The sequence below is a fragment of the Sugiyamaella lignohabitans genome, chromosome B (genome assembly GCF_001640025.1).
Source record: "Sugiyamaella lignohabitans strain CBS 10342 chromosome B, complete sequence".
Lineage (NCBI taxonomy): Eukaryota > Fungi > Ascomycota > Dipodascomycetes > Dipodascales > Trichomonascaceae > Sugiyamaella > Sugiyamaella lignohabitans.
The window spans coordinates 1,777,930-1,796,907 of NC_031674.1; the positions used below are offsets into that span (position 1 = coordinate 1,777,930).

Consider the following 18,978-nt stretch of genomic DNA (forward strand, 5'->3'; position numbering starts at 1 on the left):
GAAACGAAAATAAACAGTTGAACTTTAAATCTGTTCTCAGCATCCTGCACCATCCTGACAGTACCACAAGCTACGGCAAGCCACAGCTGCACTACTCTTTTCAACCATCTGCCGGTTGCCACGGGCCATCACACGTCACTGTATCTTCGTGTGTATTATCATGTCAACAGGCTTCTTGTGTATATTACGACGACCATCTTTTTGGTGATGGGGGACTGCCTCCGGCGGCTGGGGCGCTGCCCCAGACCCCGTTGTGCTCGCTTCGCGAGCGCAATAGAGGCGACGTAGTCTTGTACTGTTTGTCAATGGAGAACTGTTGTGTCTTGGTTTGACACCGAGCTGCGGGTTTTACTCTCCCATGGACCTCAGAGATCGACTCTGTCTACGGCACCACAATGTGGGGTAATAGTTCCTGATTCAATTCCCCATGTCTTTAATTCTTTGATTGCCCCCGCCAAGGTTCTCGGCACGATTCGGTCGGATTGGCTGAGAACAGAGGGCGTCCTGCAGGGCTTCCTTAAAGCAGGGGTAATCTCATCGACCGAGGATATTTTCTATGTCTGACTGTGGTGGGGTGTGCAGTGGGGGTATCTGGCTTTTGGTTCCTTGGCGCCTCCTCCATTATAATATCTGGTCTGGACTCTAGTTTGTTTAATTGCTTCTTAGCATAGTTAGTTGGTTCTTCATGATATTATATTGTCATGTGGTATATGTCATAATTCCGATATCGTGGGTAGTCAGAAATCGACGTTGGTATGAACCAACCGAGTTCGGCTTGGTTCAGTGTCCCAGCGCCGCTCAAAATAAATTAATTATTTAATATAACTATAAACCCTTCAATCTAAAAGCTTCTAGCAGACGGGTATTAGTTTTTAAAGTTTTTGGTGATGAGGACCTAAACTGATCTTTTGGGATAGCGGCATCGGACTGAGACCGACTCGGAGATCTGTTCCCGCCTTTGAAACACGGGTCATCCTTTGATCACAATGTCAGCATCTGTTACCATCTGTACTAGCTTCTAAGATAAAGTGCCATAGTCATTCGAAGAATTCCCGTCATGTCCTTCCTGTTCACGTTTGTTCTTGTATCCACCGCATTGTAAGAAAAGCCTTCTCTCCAATCCGTAATATTACTAGAGAAGTCATAATTACTCATGTAGATCCGAAAGTGGGTCTCTGGATATGAATACCAATGTGGATATAGCTCCTTCAACAAATTTTACCGGTGATAATACAGCACGCACAGCCAGCCTAGTCTCCATAGCAGCGCTAAGGAAAGGTAACTGTTGAGACCCAGTGGCCGGAAGCAGAATGGTTCTTGGGTCGAAGATGACTTTGTTGATTTGCTCGTTCAGACCCTATGTTACTTTACTTACACTGTCCAGAGAAGTAAGTACAAACTCATTTTGATGCTTGCAAGTACTTTCCGCCAAGGTTTGGGATGGTCAAGAACAAACACTATACCTGGGAAGCAGCTAAGTAGAGCTAATATCATACTCCTGAAGAGAATAGTTCCACTATACTATTTAATACTGTTGACCCTGGCATATTCTGTAGAGGACCCATTACCATATGGCTGTTTACTTAATTAATAACTAATGGAAGTTACTTCCGGTCATGAACCTGATTCAATGGTCCTGCTGCACAACAGGTTTCGGAACGACAATGAAAAGGGATATTCTAAGGTTGTGCCTCGGTTACATTGTTGATTCCGGTTAAATAAAGAATTCCTGGATACTTCGCTCTCTTGATTTAATAATATATTTTCACAGACAACTGCAGGATCCACTAGTGGTATTTGAAGGATAATCATTTTCCAGACAGTGAAGAGCAAATTTGAAGAGGATTATTGTCATAATAATCGATTTCTTTGATGTGAGTGAGGGTCATATTTCGTACTATGTGCCAAATTTTCCTCATAGAGTTCCAATTGGTCTACGTTGAACACAGGGTTTTATTGCGTCAAGACTTGGGTAACAATAGACGGTAGGCGTTGTCGTTGATTTTTGCCGCAATTGTAAAGGGTCCAATCCATTTCCTATCAATTTTGCGTTTTGGACCTCGGTCATGGTTAAGCTTGTCCGTGGAAAGTAAAACTCGATCCGTCAGTTTGAAAACTTTGTGAATTCGATGCTTGTTGTGATACTTAGCTTGCTGCTGTTGGCTGTGTCGAATTATTTCCTTAGTACTGTTGTGGAGGTCAGCCTGACGTGCTCACTTGGCTTCCATTGTTGGATAAGCTTCCGCGGCTTCAAAATTGAAATGAATATTGGGTTCGAACCCAAACACTACCTTATAAGGGCTGTTCTTGATAGATTCATTATAAGTGGCGTTGATGGCGAAGGTGGCTTCCGACAATAACTCAGACCAATCGTTGTGCTGAAGTTTAATATATTCCGCGATATGGCGTGTGACTTCCCTGTTCATGGGTTCTGTCTGATCATCCGTCTGAGGGTGGTATGCAGCGGAGAACTGAAGTTTAATATCTCGACTCGCGGTGAATGATCGCCAAAAGTTTGATGTAAATTGCGTGCCTCTATCTGAGATGATGGTGTCGGGACGGCCAAAGCGGTCGAAGTAGTCTTTCATACACGTTGCGAGTTCTATGGCGTTGGTGTTGGTGGAGCATGGGTAACACTGGACGTATTTGCTGAAGCAGTCAACAATCACTAGAACCTGAGTTGACTTCCGGGGACCAGATTCCGGCAAGCTCGTTACAAAATCTAATGATATGGATTGGAAAGGGCGATCGGGGATCGGTAAAGGCTCTAAGAGGCCGTATGGTGCGTGGTTGCGTATTCGGAATTTTTGACATGTCAAGCAACTTTTGACGTATTTTTCCACATACTCGCTGATGTGGGGCCATGTGAAAACTTCAGTTAATGTTTGTCTCGTGCGACGAATTCCGTGATGACCGCCAATCCAATGATCGTGGAAAAGTTTGATCAAATTCTCACGTAAATCTTCATCCACTCCTACGACAATTTTTCCCAGGTAACACAAAATATCATTTCTATAAGAATAACAAAGTTTATCCTTCTTGTCGCCTGGGAATGGACTGTGTTGGGGACTACGGAAGTGTTGAAGAATCTTTGAGTACTTAGGATCTTTCTCCAGAGATTGATTTATCCGATTGATCATCTCGGCGTCGTGCGAAAAGGCCACAGATTGTATTGACTTTTGAGAAGTAGCTGTCGCTTCCACCGGTCGTTTCACGGATTGGGGATTGCGTGTTTGTTGACTTTTGTTCGTCTGTCTACTGCAGTCCTTTGTGTTGTGTCCGTGGCTCTTGTGAATCGAGCACCATTTGGTTGATTTCCCTTTCCCTATCCCTTGTAGTTCGACATGCTGCTCTGCTCTCAGGGTTGCCATGCGCACGAAGTCGTCAACAGTTAAATCTTTGTGCTCGCTGTTCAGTCGCTCCAATTCTTGACGGAAACGCACATTTTGTACCGCCGCAATCAATTGACTAATCACCACGTCCTCGTCTAACTTGGAGTGTTGGGCCTCAACGCGCTTTCTAGTTAAGAATTCCGGGTAATCCGAGATCTTGTTGCATTTCTCATTAAGCAACTTGGCCCGTGCATTTTTTGTCGCTTGTGCATGTTGTTTTTCGAGTAGGGTCCATAAGTTCTCCCAAGGGTATGGCTCTTGTTCGAACCAATGAATTGCCTGGATTTTGTAATCGGATTTAGGTAAGAGACTGATGATGTCTGTTGCTACGTCTGCATCTGATTGGGTGCGTTCACGATATGCCACGTATCTCTTTGCACGTCTGAGCCACAGAAGTGTGGTTTCGACGGTATAAGGTGGAGGAGGGGGGTTGGATTCGGTTTTGGGGCGTGAGTAGGAATTGCCGAGGCCGTGCTTATGACTAATCGATTCCCATTGTTTAGTCTTATTCTTGTCCATACCTTCAAGGAAAGGTGCCGTATCCCCTTCTAAGGAGTCGACCTGAGTGACGGCAAGCTCTTTGGTCATTCTTGCTTCTTTCTCTTCCCTTTTGCGAAATTGAATTCTGTTACTAATGCGTCAGGCTTGTTGATTTCAGGAAGGAGTGGTTTTCTTGTTTTACTCTCGTGTGACTTGCCATGTAATCAAACACGAGGCATTTCCCAAGAAATTTTTTTTCAGGTTCGATATTCTGTAAGGAAGGTTCTTCTATAACAACAATAGTTCCTGAAATGTACCGTCTTCAATGCTAATAGAGTCTGGTTCTGTTAGCTCTAGGATAGTTGAAAAATATTTATTAATGGTAACTCACCTGGTCCTGTTAGCTCTAGGATTAGTTGAAGCTGAAGGACCAGAAACAGGAGAGCTGCAGGAGCAGATATAAGCAGATATATATACGGAGAGCTAGTCATGTGACTTCGTTGAATTAGGTTACCGTAATATCTTGAATACCATCCAAGGATGCTGAGAGTACTTAAATCATAACAGAGCGTTAATGGTTTAGTGGTAAAATTCATCGTTGCCATCGATGAGCCCCCGGTTCGATTCCGGGTTAACGCATGCTTTTTTGCTTTCTCCTAACTTTTAGCACATGAGTATCTATCCAAATGATTTTTTACGTACTTCTTACTATAATTTAGGTAATTATAGGTCGCATCATTTATACATAACCAGGATGACCACCTTCTTATTACCTATTGCAGGCTTACCGTGGCTATTTTAGATTTCAAAATATTGACACCAGTGGATTTCCTATTTAGTTTATTAAGAATATTTGTGATATTTCGACGAGTAGATGGAGACGGTTCAGCTACCGTTTATAAAGCATTTTGTAAAAAGAAAGCGATTCAATCAATAAATCTTATTTAAAGTCCTATACTATACATAATTAACACAATTCAACTAATTACAGATCGCATCATTTGTACATCAAAGAAACCAGTTCTACTCATGTCTAGATACGAATCTCATGAACAGTTTTCTTGTTCCTCTTTAGATTCCTTTTAAGTATTCCTAAGTTTCCATTCAAGTTTTGAGAATTAGAATATTCTTGAAAATCTCTAAATTCGTCTAAAAGATTAAAATAAGAGAATGGGAATGGAAATGAAATAAAAAGATGGCAAATGAAATCAATCTTTGACAGATCCCTTGCATATGTCAGTGATCGAAGGTGGAATGGTGAAGCAGAAGCGGTTCAAACACCGGGTAACACTGTAATACCCCCTACTTGATATTTGTTGATGCTGAAGTGCAAAAGCTGTTGATACAGATATGCAGAAGAGTAGGAATCACATGACTGTTAGCTGGAACAAGCAACAATAAGTCTGTGAGTTATACCTGCCTATTGCAGCATCTTAAGATTGCACTCGTGAGATTACGATCTGATAAGGTTGATAACCAACTATTATAAATGAAGGTCAATGTCCATGAACTTCACAGCCAACATGCTAAATGTGTGAATACTAATGCGATATTAACTAGTAGAGGTAACATAGCTACTAGAAACAAGTATCTGTGACTGGCAACTATTTAGATCATATTTTGACTGATCTACTTATCCACTTTCACCCCTTTATAATAATATTATTTTATTCTTCTTCTTTTAAACGTCAAAAATATTAAAGCAATTCCAGGCGACACTATGAGTTGGATCACTCAATAAACTGTCCAGGACGGAAATCTCGTCTAATATGTCAAATTAGGGTCTCCAGCTGATCGGGTTCAACCAGTAGTTGTCCGGAACATGTGCTGTTTCGGTTCATAGAACCCGAAGATAAGGGGCTAGGTGTTTCAAACGGAGAAAAAACAGAAGAAATCGAGAGCTGAGCAGAATCACTCACTAAATCATGTTTTAAGTTATCTACTATATATATATATCATTATAATTAGCAATTTATCGTCCGATTTTTAAAATAGCACTAAAGTTGTTTTCACTGGAGGTAATATTTGACATTGGTATACGGAGAAAGCAATCTTAAAAACTGGCAGATCTCACGTGGTCCCGAATTTTCTCTGAAATTATTTGAAATATCCAAGACTGTTTAAAGTCCATCACCGGTGCGGATGATTCTTTAAGTTTGAAGCCCAAGCAACCGGCCCACTTAGATATTCAGTCCCGTGACCGACCCACTCAATGAGATTGATATATTCATGCATAAAGTCACGTTCATAAGTTCATTGTCAACAAAGCTATTCTCGGAACCAGATTATCAACCATAGACTCCAACAGAAAATAGTTTGACGGCTTCCAAAAATGGCGCTTCAAGTCAGTGCTGCAGAAGTACATGTTCTTGAAGAAACGCTGGCTAAAGTAAGCTCATTGACTGGTCAAGTCAATGCTACGCTGGGGAAGATATCATCGAACGCTGACTTTGCCGAGAAAGCAATTACGCCAATATCTGGACGAACTAAAATGTTTGCTATTCTCACTAGAAGCGTTGATTCCAGTCTATCGGTAATTGAGGAGATTCGTGGATATGCTAATATAACTGGTGAATGTGAAACCATCATTAAAGCTGGTCCGGAGGCTAGCGGTATTTCAACATATATCAATACAATTGAACGACTGCACACGTCACTGGATGAATTGATGAAGAGTCAACTGAGAAAATTCTATAAAGTGGTGGATAAAACTGAAGCACTGATTAAATCAGGGAACAATCAACTCAAGGAATATTTCCGATCGATACTGGCATCAGCATATGAGCAAGTCGACATAAACAAATGCCTTGAAGGAGCCAAAACGACTCCTAATAATACAGCTCAAATGCCCTCTCTATCTGATGAGAATGTTAATACGGTTGCTACTTTGTTTGAATATTTCAGACTGTCGAAACAAAGTCTAGATGATTTATATGTTGAAATGGCAACAAGAGTAGTCTCAACATCGCTAGCTCCGTTTCATAAGGAAGCTCTTAAAGCCAGGACTGCGTCAAGTATGACTTCTTATAAACCAGGCACCTGTGCACTAAATCCATATGCCATTGCTGTGCGAGGGCTAATAGTAGCCAGGGCGGATGATTTAACTCTTATTGGTGCCAAAACCGACAACGACAAGCAGAAGATGTATCTTCTTGACCAGGTCACTAAAGTGTTGTTAAACGACTTTATTCAGGTTTGCACGACTATCAATGATTTTATAAACAAAAATATGGAGACTGAACAGATCTTGGTATTTGAAGTGGTTGATGCTATCATGGCGATTACAGGTACGCTGAGAATGATACTCATACCAGTACCGGCTAATTTAACGGAACTCATGGCAAAGGCCAAGGCTACAGCTAAAAGAGTATTTGTGGAATTCTTGAAAATGGTTGAATCCAAAGTCAATTCTGCAACTTATTCACCGGGTGAACAATTTGTTCCTACTCTCGATATCATGTCCAAATTAAAGCAAATTGCAGAATTCAAAAATGGTGCACCTGCTGCTATAGAAGGGTTGGCCCCTGGGTCATGGATGCCTCAACCAGAACCAGAATGGAAAAGGTCCGTTAAAGGACTGTCATCAATTACCACGCAGACAGGTAATGACCCGTGGAATACATTATCAGCATTTTTTTCGGATGCCATCGATGCTCTGATACTGACCCTTGAGCTTAGACTATCAGCTAGCGGCAAGAAAGATCATCAAATAGGACTGACACTGCTGCTAAATCTAGCATTTATTGAGTCATATATAACAAAGAGCAATGTGTCTGCAGTTCTCAGTGTAGCAGGAGCCGAACGACTTCAGAGACTGCGGAAACATGCGTTTGATTTGTTTCTCAGAGCATGGCACAAAGTATCTCATGGACTCATGGAGACGACGTTACCAGCTGGCAAGCAGCTCAGTTCCAAAGACAGAGAAGTGGTTAAAGAGAAATTTAAGGTATTCAACGCGGAGTTTGAAGCGCTCCTCACCCGCCACAAATCACTCAACATTAAAGACGTAGCAATTAAACAGGAATCTGTCAAAGAGATCAAGTCCCTGGTAGGCCCTATATATTATAAGTTCTACGACAGACATAAGGGAGGTGATTTCACAAAGAACATCGACAAGTATATAAAGTACGACAAAGTCAGCCTGGACAAGGCGATTAATACTCTTTTATTATAGACGGATTTTTTTATTGTTCCTTTTGGTCTCTTAAAACTGCCCGTGCTGGTATGGGCCCTGCTCTAGACCCCTGTGCTCCAGACCTGAGTATCTCCATTTGCGCTCATGATTACTTGGTCGCCACCCGAAATCCGAGAAGAGTCCTAATCATCTCCTGCGAAGCAGGAGCAACGGGGTTTGGGGCGGAGCCCCAGCCGCCGGAGGCAACTTCCCGAGAAAGAGTTCTAGCTAAAAACTATCCCTTAATATACAGGATCAAAATGGATCAAAATGCACCCTCCTTTCTCATGAAATCCTCGGCCGCACTTTTGAGCTGGAGGTTAGGAATGAGGTCTGTTTTCGACAATGGCTGCCGAGAGAACGGATCAGTGCGACTTGTTTTCAGGTGTTGGAGGATCCATGAGCGTTCGAACGTCTGGCCCGATTTGCTGATGACGGGGTCTACAAATAAGTTGAATGAGATTGGATCCAGTAAGTAATCTGGAACTTCTCTTTTCTCATACTTGTGGTCAGCACGGGCAAATATTGTTGCCAGATCACGAAGCTTTTCTTCGTAGCTAGTTTCCAAATATTGCTTTTCGTCTTCAAACTCATCTGATGGCAACGTTTCACTGGCATGCTGGATCTCCTGTCGTTTTTTCTCTTCCAACAGACCCTTGAGCTCACTCAGTAAAGGTGCCTCATTTGCAATTCTTTTTTCTTCTTTGGCCTGGTGACGCCGTTAGCAGTGGATCACTTGTTTGTCTCAGACGGCAGGTTAACCTGGATCCTCAATGGATTACTTACATCCCACTTTTTCTGTCGCACTTGTAGGATAGCCTGACAAATGGACGATGCTGACGGTGAGTTCTGTGCCAGTGCCATTTCATATGCTTTTAACAGGTTTGTTTCCGCTTGGGTCAGCCGATTAAGTTCCATCTGACCCAAACCAAGAAAATAAAGACCTTTGACTGAAATCTGTTAGCATCAAATACCGCAAATGACATGGGCCAAATCACGGTGCCAGCTGATTAATAGCCAATAGCCCCATAGATAGTAGTACATACATGCAGAGTTCGCAGTGCCATTGTTATTTGCCAATTCAATGACTCGCTCACTATCTTGAACTGTTTCTTCAAATTTACCAAGTTTGTAATTGCTCATAGCTCTCTGAATGATTTGTTAGTACCAATGCTTATATTACATCATTTAAGCGTTTGTTGATCAGGCTTAGATAGTCGGCAAAAAAACATACATTACTGTAGTAAGTCATATTAGAAGGGTCTCTAATAATCCTGTTAAGTCAACTGTTAGTATTGGTTCACCAGTTAATTATTAGGGATACAAATCAAGTGTCACTCCGACTCATCCCACATCCAGCACATACGCTTTAGTGTACTCCTATAATAATAGTTAGAATCATCCTTTGAATACAGAAAAATATTTCCTCTAATTCTCAGATCTATCATTACTTACCGCTACAGCATCTTGGTATTCCTGGTTTTTATAATGTACATTTCCCTTCTATTAATTGTTAGATCAAACCTCATTCCGGTGCCAGCGTGTATTGAGCAGCTCATCAAGTGGGGCATCTTTTTCACTTACCTCCTTATGTTGATTCGCAATGGGATCCATTAGTTATGATTTGCTCCAATATACAATCTACTGCATCTATCAAGGACAGTCCTGATTAGATCTATCCGATATATATCAAGTTTACCGTTCCGAAATAACCTGTCAAAACTCAGATTAGCTAAGACGACTGGGATGGAACATTGCAGAATCTTGATAGCGCCGTTCTACCTGCCTTTCTGCATTATCAAAATCAGGGGTAATGTGCATGCATATCCTCAACAGGAAGCGATCTACCGGTGGTTTCATATTTATTGAGGCACCATTTGCTTCTATCGTTGATATTTAACTATATGAAACATGAGCAGCATAAAAGGCCAAGTCACTAAAGCACCGAAAAGTAACCAGAAAGAGAAAGAGTATATATTACATGCCTCATATTTTGTTTTCGATAAAGCAGGAGTGATAAGTATTGCAAATAAACGTCATATATTTTAGAAGTTTGATGTTGTTAATTGATGAGAAATAAGAGTTATTGTTTTCTTTTTGAATTCATATTCAATACCTATTGAACACTTACGATTGATTCAATCACTGAAATAGTTTTATCATGTTTGTTTAAAGAGAGATCATTGTCACCGCTCTAATCGATATCTGGCCGATACTCGAGCACCGATATTCCTGGTCTGAAACACAATGAGGCTCCGAAAGCCTCCAGTAGGAGAATGAACCAACATCCTAAGCTCGGGGTGTAATATTTTACAATGGTCTTGTCGATAGGAAAAATTATAATTAATAATATTTTTTATTCTTCTTTATAATTTATTATTTTAATATAATTATATGAATAGGATGTTCGAATTAATATAATTCATAATATTTCGTTCCCCTTCTTATGTATGATTAGTACAATTCAAGCAATTTCCGTGCCATGATTTAAAGATCACCAAGAGCGTTCTCAGGCAGGAGCATTGATATGCAATCTGAAGGGCCAAAAAAACACAACCAGCCTTACTAGATTTGTAAAAGATCGACATGAATAGTTAAATCTCGGAATTTGGCCAAATAAATCGAATCATATCCCTAGATATACAAAAATTGGAGGAGAGCTCTCTTTTAATATAACGGACTCAAAAACAAGGGAATTGTGAAAATTCCAGATAAGCTCGTGTGGCGTAACGGTAGCGCGTGAGATTGCAATTCTTTAATTACAAACATCTTTAGGTTCCCGGTTCGAATCCGGGCACGAGCTTTATCTTTTTTTGGCTCGATGACGTTCGCTAATTTCGGAATGACCGTATGGTTTTTTATTTCCTATCCATTATTGACTTAAACTACAGTCTCGTGAACCAATATAAACATATCTGATGGAAACTAGCCCAATATTAAACTCTTCTAAGGGTCAACTTCATCGCTTCTTTATCCACTATCTTCAAAAAAAAAAATAAAAAAATTCGTGACGACAATCACAAAATTACCTCAAGGGAGAAGACCTATGCTAAAGGAAAGAAATGAATAAAGTTTCTATGTAGAGTTTAACTTTAATTACAGGACCCGCTAGCGCAGGGCACGTAAATGATGTTCCACAGAAAATGCCTGTTTCATAAATGGTACGGCTGAACTGATATGTTTATTGTATGAAGATGAACACAGGAGGTTAGGTGAGGTTTGGTTTACACGTAGATACACAGGCCGGATAAATAGATCAGTCGGCACGAGGAGATCTGTCAACAGTCCAGCCGTTATTTCGTTTATTTTTGTTTTGCGAAACGCGGGTCGTGTGTTTCTTTGTACACAAAATCTTGTTTGATCTCAAAGTAAGTGGTTCTGTTGGGTTGGCTTTGAAAAATGGTGACTTTGTCGTGATTTCGGAGATACCATTGAAATATCAGTGGATTAGATTGATTGTAAACAATGGTGAATCCCCAGAAGATTTAATCCTAGCGACTGATATTTCGATCCGGAATCCCCGGGGGTTCCCGGCGAAATCTCCTGCGAAGCAGGAGCCACGGGGTCTTGGGCAGCGCCCCAACTGCCGGGTTTTCTCAGCTTTATCAGGAGATTTCTAGAATTGTTGACTAACACGAGATAGATAACCGGCGAACTAGAGTGTCCATCTGTTAACGATATAATACATCGTCAATTGAGTTTAACTGTCAGGACTGGCAATTGGTCGTGATCCGTGTCATCGTTCCATGTCTTCGCTAGGTATCAATCTAAGACCTAGAAAGAGATCGTCTGTTTCATTGCCTCGTTTCCAGACACCAGAGTTAGATCTCGCCGAATCTGATAACGACGTTTCTTCGTCTGCTATTGAAGAGTCCCCTGCATCGTCTTCGTCTGCATTAGCATCAGCATCGGAATCACTACATTCAACTAGTAAATCAAAAACAAACCAAGCCATGTCGTCATCTTCAGACCATTTAGATCCTGAAAATGGCCATTATCTTGATTACGACCGGAAAATCCACCACAATCGTAATAGATCCTCATTTTCATACTCTTATCCATCCAACGATGGAAGTGGCTCATGGAGTATGAAATCAAAAACAGTTTCGTTTGATACTGATAAGGCCACCACCTATGTAGGTATCCTTGCCTTTTGTCTACTTACATTGTACATCATTTCTGGTTTAATATCTTCTAATCCAAATGGTTATGTACCAATTATCGCCGATTCGGCTCATGTCGAGCTAACAAATGATCCTATAATCATCCCCAAAATGAACGATTTGGCTCTGTTCAAAAGTCGAGGTGTACCAAAGCGTGCTCCTAATGATAATGCTAAAGAAGTCAAGGAAAAGCCTGGTAGTAGTGTTAGTAATGCTCATGGTGGAGCTGCTGCCCCTGGCTCGGGACCTGGCTCGACCACTTCGTTTGTGTTCGACGGTGGTAAGCATGGCCCTTCTCCATCAGTAGTTGTAGTTATGGGAATTGACTACGAGAAATACAAGCCTGACTACTTGACAAAAATCATCGAAAACCGTGTCGAGTACGCCAAAGCTCATGGCTATGGAACTTATATGAGATTTGTACAAGAGTTCAAATCTCACTATAGTGACTCATCTTCTTCCAGTTCTTCATGGGCCAAGCTCGATATTATGAGAGCGGCTTTCCTGGCGTTTCCAAAAGCAAAATACTTTTGGTATATTGATCAGTCCGCATTAATTATGAATCCTCTGATTGATATCGAACAAGAATTTATTTCATCCAAGGAGCTTGAGAATAAAATGTTGAAGGGAATTCCAGTTGTTAAGTCGGCTGACTTTATCAAAACATATAAGTTTACCAAGCCTGAAGATATAAAAATGGTCATCAGCCAGGATACTGTTGGTCTTAATCCGGCGTCATTTATCATACACAACTCCGACTATGGAATCAGTCTGCTGGAGTTTTGGGGGGACCAGCTTTACCGTACTTATGGCCAATTCACAGAGTCTGAGGCATCGGCGCTTAATCATCTTACCCAATGGCACCCATGCTTTTTGTCAAAATTGGCCGTAGTCCCCGCCAAATACCTCTGCTCATACCCACCCACTTCGCCCCTCGTCAAGAAGGATCCTACTCTGGCGTATACGGACGGTGACTTTGTGGTCCAACTGGACTGTGACCCTCATGTCAAGACCTGTAATGACGTCTTCCAGCGATTCTGGAATGGCCGTGGCCGTGTAAACCTTTGAATCTTCTAGCTAGTAAATTGTATTTTTAGACTTTTCTCAGGTGCGTTACGCATTATTCGGAGCTTGAGACTTCGCAAAGGCACCTGAACCGGAAGATCCAGCTCCACACTTACGTAAGAATAAGCAATGGTGGCACCTGCCTCCGGCGGCTGGGGCTCCGCCCCAGACCCTGGTTGCTCCTCTCGCTGCGCTCGAGTCGTTTCTCCGCCCAAAGTATGTACTCCAGTATTATCTTCCGGCGCGATATGCTCCAACCGGCGGGCTGCGAGAACGCTATAAATTTTAAGAAGGAAAATTATTGTATTTAGTTGAAGAAGAATGGGCATGTTTAGTCAGTGTAAAAGAAACCGTGGTCCAAGATGGGATGTCCAAGATACTCGTAGACAAACCAGGAGGGAGAAGATTAGCTACTGGTAGTAATAAAAGTACCAATGACAGACGCTGGTTTTCTGAAATAGTTGTCAGATATCGTAGCAGCATGAGTGGCTAGTCAATGTCCTGAGCTATTTGGAGCTACAATGGCAATTGGCATTCCTGGGTGTGGAAAATGATCCACTAGCATAACGAAGACCAATTAAAGATGAGTCATGGAAAACATACCAAATCTAGTGCAGTCAAGCGACATGATTTGGACATGATATCAATCCGTGACACACCTAGTCATTGCAGTATACAGAGTATGTTCCAATTCATAACAGATGGAGGATGTCAGAGCCAGTGGTTGTAGTATAATAGCTTTGTCATTTTCTTGCAAAATGGATCTGAAAAACTCAGGATAGATTATCAGCTAGTTTGCAATTCAAAGTAAGGAAAAGGATAAAGAATTAATAATAATATTATATTAATACAAGGTAGTAGAAGGGCCCGGCCCAGATAATAACGAAACTTCACACTAATTCACCAGGTACTCAGATTCCAGCGCTCCCACAAGCACAAATCAGACAAATAAAAGGATGGAAACAAAAGCACGCTCATTGACTAGACTTCCTACTGGACATGGAGTACCAACTAGTGCTACATGATCCGAAAATAGTACTCGGATATGAGAGTAGCTGAAGATGCTAGTGCGTGCAATGAAACTGGATAGTGAAACTAAGGAACTGCTCTGGCTGAAACATCAGGGTATGCCTCGGGATGACAATACCAGATCTAGATTAGTCAAGCGACAGGACACCACATCGCGACACGTCTAGTCTTAGGGGGAAGATGCTGCCAATGTCCAAAGTTTATCTGATTTATGGAAACTGAAGTACCGGGCGAATTGATAGTGATAATGAAGTAGAGACTGAAGAGTGTCTCCGGTGAGTGAATGAAATTGTAATGCCGAAAAAAAAGTTTGTTTACGTTCCATGTGGTCTCTAGAGGAATTAATGAGACGAACGACAAACTATTGAGTGACTTGGGATGATGACTTCTTCTTGAAGAACTTCTTAAGTTTCTTGAATTTGAGAAAAGACTTTCTGGGTTTGGTTGTCGTTTCAACGGAAGAAGACGACTCAGATGATGTGGAGGTAACCTCGGTGGAATCCTTTGAGGAATGTTTTTTAAACTTCAACTTCTTGAATAATCGCTTAATTCCGGATTTCTTCTTCTTTGGAATTGCCTGTGTCTGTAATGGTGACAATTCAATGGCAGGAGTTGCCAATGTCTGTAATGGCGACATGGCTGGGTTCTGAGATGCAGTGATAGATGGAATCAGAGAACTCACATCGGACGAAGTGCCTACAATTTTGTTTATCTGCTCAGAAGCAAGAATTGTTCCTGTTCTCGAATTCTTGACAACCTTCTGACTGCGGTAGGCATGATTCCCACCAGCAGAGAAGACCAGGCATGTTTTACCCATTGCTTTACCAAGAGCAGAAGCAGCTCCGACCACCAATTTATCTCCCACAGTCGGTTGGGGTTTGGATGGTTGGCGGACAATCTCAGGGGTACCATCATGATCGGGGTACGGAACATAGAGGAAGCAGTAGACGAGATAACCAATAAAGAGGAAGAAAAAAATGATGGAATAAATCAAGCAGAGCTTGGCAACAAGAGGGGTCTCAATTTCGTTCGTCATGATTGCACCAGTAGTCCAGAAACTAATAGGATGAGAACAATCAAGACAATCAAAACAATCACAAAAAAACACAATAAAAATAATAAAATAATCCAGTAAACAATCAGTTACTAGCGGCGCAAACACGGGGTGATCTTCAAAACGTTAAAATCTCGATGTAACAAAATTGTTCAGCGAGTCAAACGTTGTGTCAAAGATGAAGAAAAATCTATCAGACGGGGCGGACAGCCCCTGTATATATACTTTTAATTTATAAATTATGGCGCTTTTGAATTATGCGGAGAGGGTCATGTGGTAAGGGAAGCATCGGTATAGTGCTTGAACCTGCATCAACACGTATATCGAGCGTGAAGCACGTGACAGGCAAAAGTTCCTTAATACTTCATCACGGTCTGTCTGAACCCGAAAACACGTAATTAGTGACTAGAACAAATAGTCCGTAGTTTTCAGGGAGTCTAGGATTTTTTCTGTACTTTTACCAGTCAAAACTCATGTGACTCAAATGATCTGCGAGGTGACGATAATCGCGATAATGCATCATGCAATCAATCCCTGCATTGATAAGGCAAGTCGGTTATCAAGCTCAGGGTCCAACTAAATTTACATTTGTTTAGTGAAAAAAGACAAAAAGCTACTGATTATTTTTGAAGTTTGCCGAGTGTTGTGCTATATTGCCTCTATATATTTAATCTTGATTCGAATCCATTATCAATTGGCATCTTAACATGCCCCAATGACTGCCAATGGAGGCATGATTGAAACTCGAAATAAGGTTGAGAACAATACAATTCGTAATAGAAAGCTCAAATTAGTATCTTAGAGAGTGGAATGACTGGCGAGTAGGATCCTGAATTCAATATGAGGTAGCCAGACTTGTTGAATCGATCTGTTGACAGTCTGTATCACACTCTATACCATTCCATATCGTGTCTGGTTCGAACATTCATATGCCCACTGGTCCAACAGTCTCCATTCTGAAGGAAGTACTAGATACAAATGTGTTTATTCATATTATGTGCTACACACCCGGTCACAGACGTAGTGGGACAACAGAGGTATCCAAAGTCTCGACCAGCCCGGTTATGGTCTCACACCTCGATCCACTCCTAGTTCTTTTTGCCCAGAGCCAGGGCACCCCACGTAAACGACTCGAGCGAAGCGAGAGGAGCCACGGGGTCTGGGGCAGCGCCCCAGCCGCCGGAGGCAGACCCGGTACCTGAAACACGTCGCAGGACGTGGCAGCAGACTGTGACAGATAAATAAATAAATTGTTAAATATGCAGATGCTACTTTTGTTTCTTGCGGACCTGGGTGCTGTCGTCGATAGCAGTCCGTTTTGTGCCGGGAAAAGAGCTGGCTTTGATATCGTTATCTTCGCTGGAGATCCTGCGGCAGGGGTACTCGAAGTTCTGGCCTTCGAACACGTTTTGCGAGACTCGAGGTGCTTCGGTGAAGTAAGGATGCAGTAGAGCGTCGTTGGCAGTGATGCGTTTAGCGGGATCGTACTCGAGAAGATCAGACAGTAGTTCAAAGCCCTTTGCATTAGTCCAGCCTGTCGAATGGTACCATGATTCTAAGTTAGGAGAGTATGGTTTCATCGACTGGAGTGAGTGGTATTCAGGATACTTTGACAGGGCCGGCCATTTTTCCACAGTAGGAGTCCCAAGAATCTCCACTACTTTTTGCACTTGATTTCGTTGGAATGGTACATTTCGTTTATTATCCATTTTGGCTTCTTCACCCTTGAAAATGGGTCTTAGTGAGAGAAGTTCGGCAAATACACATCCCACAGCCCACAGGTCGATTGCTGGTGTATAGTGTCTAGCACCAAAAAGCAGTTCAGGAGCTCGGTACCAAATGGTCACTACCACCTTATCTCCAGCCCACAGTGATTGTAATGGTTCTTTAAACAGTCTTGCTAGACCCAGATCGCCGATTTTGACGACGCCATCACTAGTAAGCATGATATTAGCAGGTTTCAAATCACGATGAAGAACCCAGTTCTGATGCAGATACGACACCCCGTTCAATAGCTGCCATAGCACCGATTTTACAGTTGATTCGGGGATAGCACGACGTTCGGGATGACAGTGAAAGTGGATAATCTGTAGTAAATCGTGTTCGGCAAAATCAAACACCATATAAATGCTTTTATCTTCGAGAATGATCTCGACCAGTTTAGTGATGTTCTTGTGATTAAGTTCGCGACATAGAGCCATTTCTCGACACGCCGACTGTGAAATGCCAGTGTAATGTGTAACTTCACCCTCTTTATCTGCTTTAAATTTCTTTATAGCACACACACGATTCTCTTTCAGGTTCTTTGAATTGGCTTTGTAAACTCGTCCATACGTACCAGCGGCTATATAACCGACAATGTCATATTTGGCGAGCACTCGTACCCGTTCCTGGTCCTTTCGCGCTTTATAAGCAGCCAAAGGGTTTGCTACTGACGCTGGCATGTTGAGTCTTCGGGCTTGTGAATGTGCCAGAGTCTGCGAAAATGTCTGTCCGGGCTGAACCTGTTTATCCAACCCACCACTCAGTCCTCGCAGTGGGAAGTTATACGACGATGGTATACTTGAAATAGTCGAACCTTGACTATGGCTCTGATTGTGTCCTTGACTGATACTCTGACTACGACTCTGACCGAGGCTCTGACTACGACTCTGACTGAGGCTCTGACTACGACTCTGACTTAGGCTCTGATTGTGGTTCTGACTCGAACTTAACCCGTGACCGTTGGTCTGAATACCAGACTGACTTTGTTGTGTCTGAGATCCACTCGAAAGACTCTGTCGTTGTAACTCTACGGGCTTACGAGCCAACTGACTCAACACACTCTGATACTTCTGATGCTGCTGTTGTTGCTGCTGCTGTTGCTCTTGCTGTTGCTGCTGCTGACGACGCTGGCGCTGCTGAAATTGCTGTAACTGGTCTAAACGTAACTGGCGTTGTTGTGGATTCGTGGTGCCAATAGTCCCAGACCCATTGCTCATATGAAGTAAGTTATGATAAGGCTGCGACGAAGAAGAGGATGACGATGACGATCTATTGGACCCTATGGCCCCACTAGTAACTGCTATACCCGGATCGGACCCGCTAATACTACCATTTCCATTCCCACTTGTGCCACGGTTCAAAGACTTATTTAAATCCACTTTTGAAGCTATACTCCTATTACCCTCGGTCCTCCAATGATCCACCATTGATAGTAGGAGTCCAACTACACCCCAGCCTGCCGCTAAACTTCTCACCCTGAGGTAGGGGTAGCTGGGCGCGCGGGGCGCGCGGGGGTGTAAATCCTCGCTCACCAGCCATACCTGCCCCTCTCTCCCCCCTCCCGCCTCCGCCGCCTCCCCCGCACTCTCGGACTTACCGGCCGCGCCCTATCTCCGCCATCTCCTCCTCATCCGGCCACTCTTCCCTGCCTCAAAAGCACGTTCTTCCCACCGTCCCAGCCAGTCCGGACCCGAATCTACAGACCCGAACCCGTTGAAGCAACCGCCAGACGCTCTCGTATACACAAGTGGGGGAATAGCGGGGTTACCGGGGAAAGATGGGATACAGGCGGGAGGGTCTTGCCTCCGGCGGCTGGGGCTCCGCCCCAGACCCCGCTGCTCCTCTCGCTCTGCTCGA

The 18,978-nt window shown here is 42.7% G+C and overlaps 4 protein-coding genes and 2 non-coding genes across 6 annotated transcripts; 4 read left to right on the forward strand and 2 right to left on the reverse strand.

Moving 5' to 3' along the window:
- Positions 1-2,213: 2,213 nt before the first annotated feature.
- On the reverse strand, positions 2,214-3,980 carry AWJ20_2570 (gag-pol fusion protein; the record flags this gene model as incomplete). Its single annotated transcript, XM_018879521.1, has 1 exon — positions 2,214-3,980. One exon carries the CDS (start codon positions 3,978-3,980, stop codon positions 2,214-2,216), a length of 1,767 nt encoding a protein of 588 aa, XP_018737430.1.
- Positions 3,981-4,440: 460 nt separating this feature from the next.
- Positions 4,441-4,511, forward strand: AWJ20_2571 (the record flags this gene model as incomplete). Its single annotated transcript has 1 exon — positions 4,441-4,511. It is a non-coding gene; the product is annotated as a tRNA-Gly (tRNA).
- A 1,693-nt stretch (positions 4,512-6,204) lies between these two features.
- On the forward strand, positions 6,205-8,046 carry EXO70 (Exo70p; the record flags this gene model as incomplete). Its single annotated transcript, XM_018879522.1, has 1 exon — positions 6,205-8,046. One exon carries the CDS (start codon positions 6,205-6,207, stop codon positions 8,044-8,046), a length of 1,842 nt encoding a protein of 613 aa, XP_018737431.1.
- A 2,715-nt stretch (positions 8,047-10,761) lies between these two features.
- Positions 10,762-10,849, forward strand: AWJ20_2573 (the record flags this gene model as incomplete). The annotated part of the gene is made up of 1 exon: positions 10,762-10,849. It is a non-coding gene; the product is annotated as a tRNA-Cys (tRNA).
- A 943-nt stretch (positions 10,850-11,792) lies between these two features.
- MNN11 (Mnn11p) lies at positions 11,793-13,277 on the forward strand (the record flags this gene model as incomplete). Its single annotated transcript, XM_018879523.1, has 1 exon — positions 11,793-13,277. One exon carries the CDS (start codon positions 11,793-11,795, stop codon positions 13,275-13,277), a length of 1,485 nt encoding a protein of 494 aa, XP_018737432.1.
- A 3,348-nt stretch (positions 13,278-16,625) lies between these two features.
- Positions 16,626-18,548, reverse strand: SSN3 (cyclin-dependent serine/threonine protein kinase SSN3; the record flags this gene model as incomplete). Its single annotated transcript, XM_018879524.1, has 1 exon — positions 16,626-18,548. The coding sequence occupies one exon, from the start codon at positions 18,546-18,548 to the stop codon at positions 16,626-16,628; it is 1,923 nt and encodes a 640-aa protein (XP_018737433.1).
- Positions 18,549-18,978: the final 430 nt, after the last annotated feature.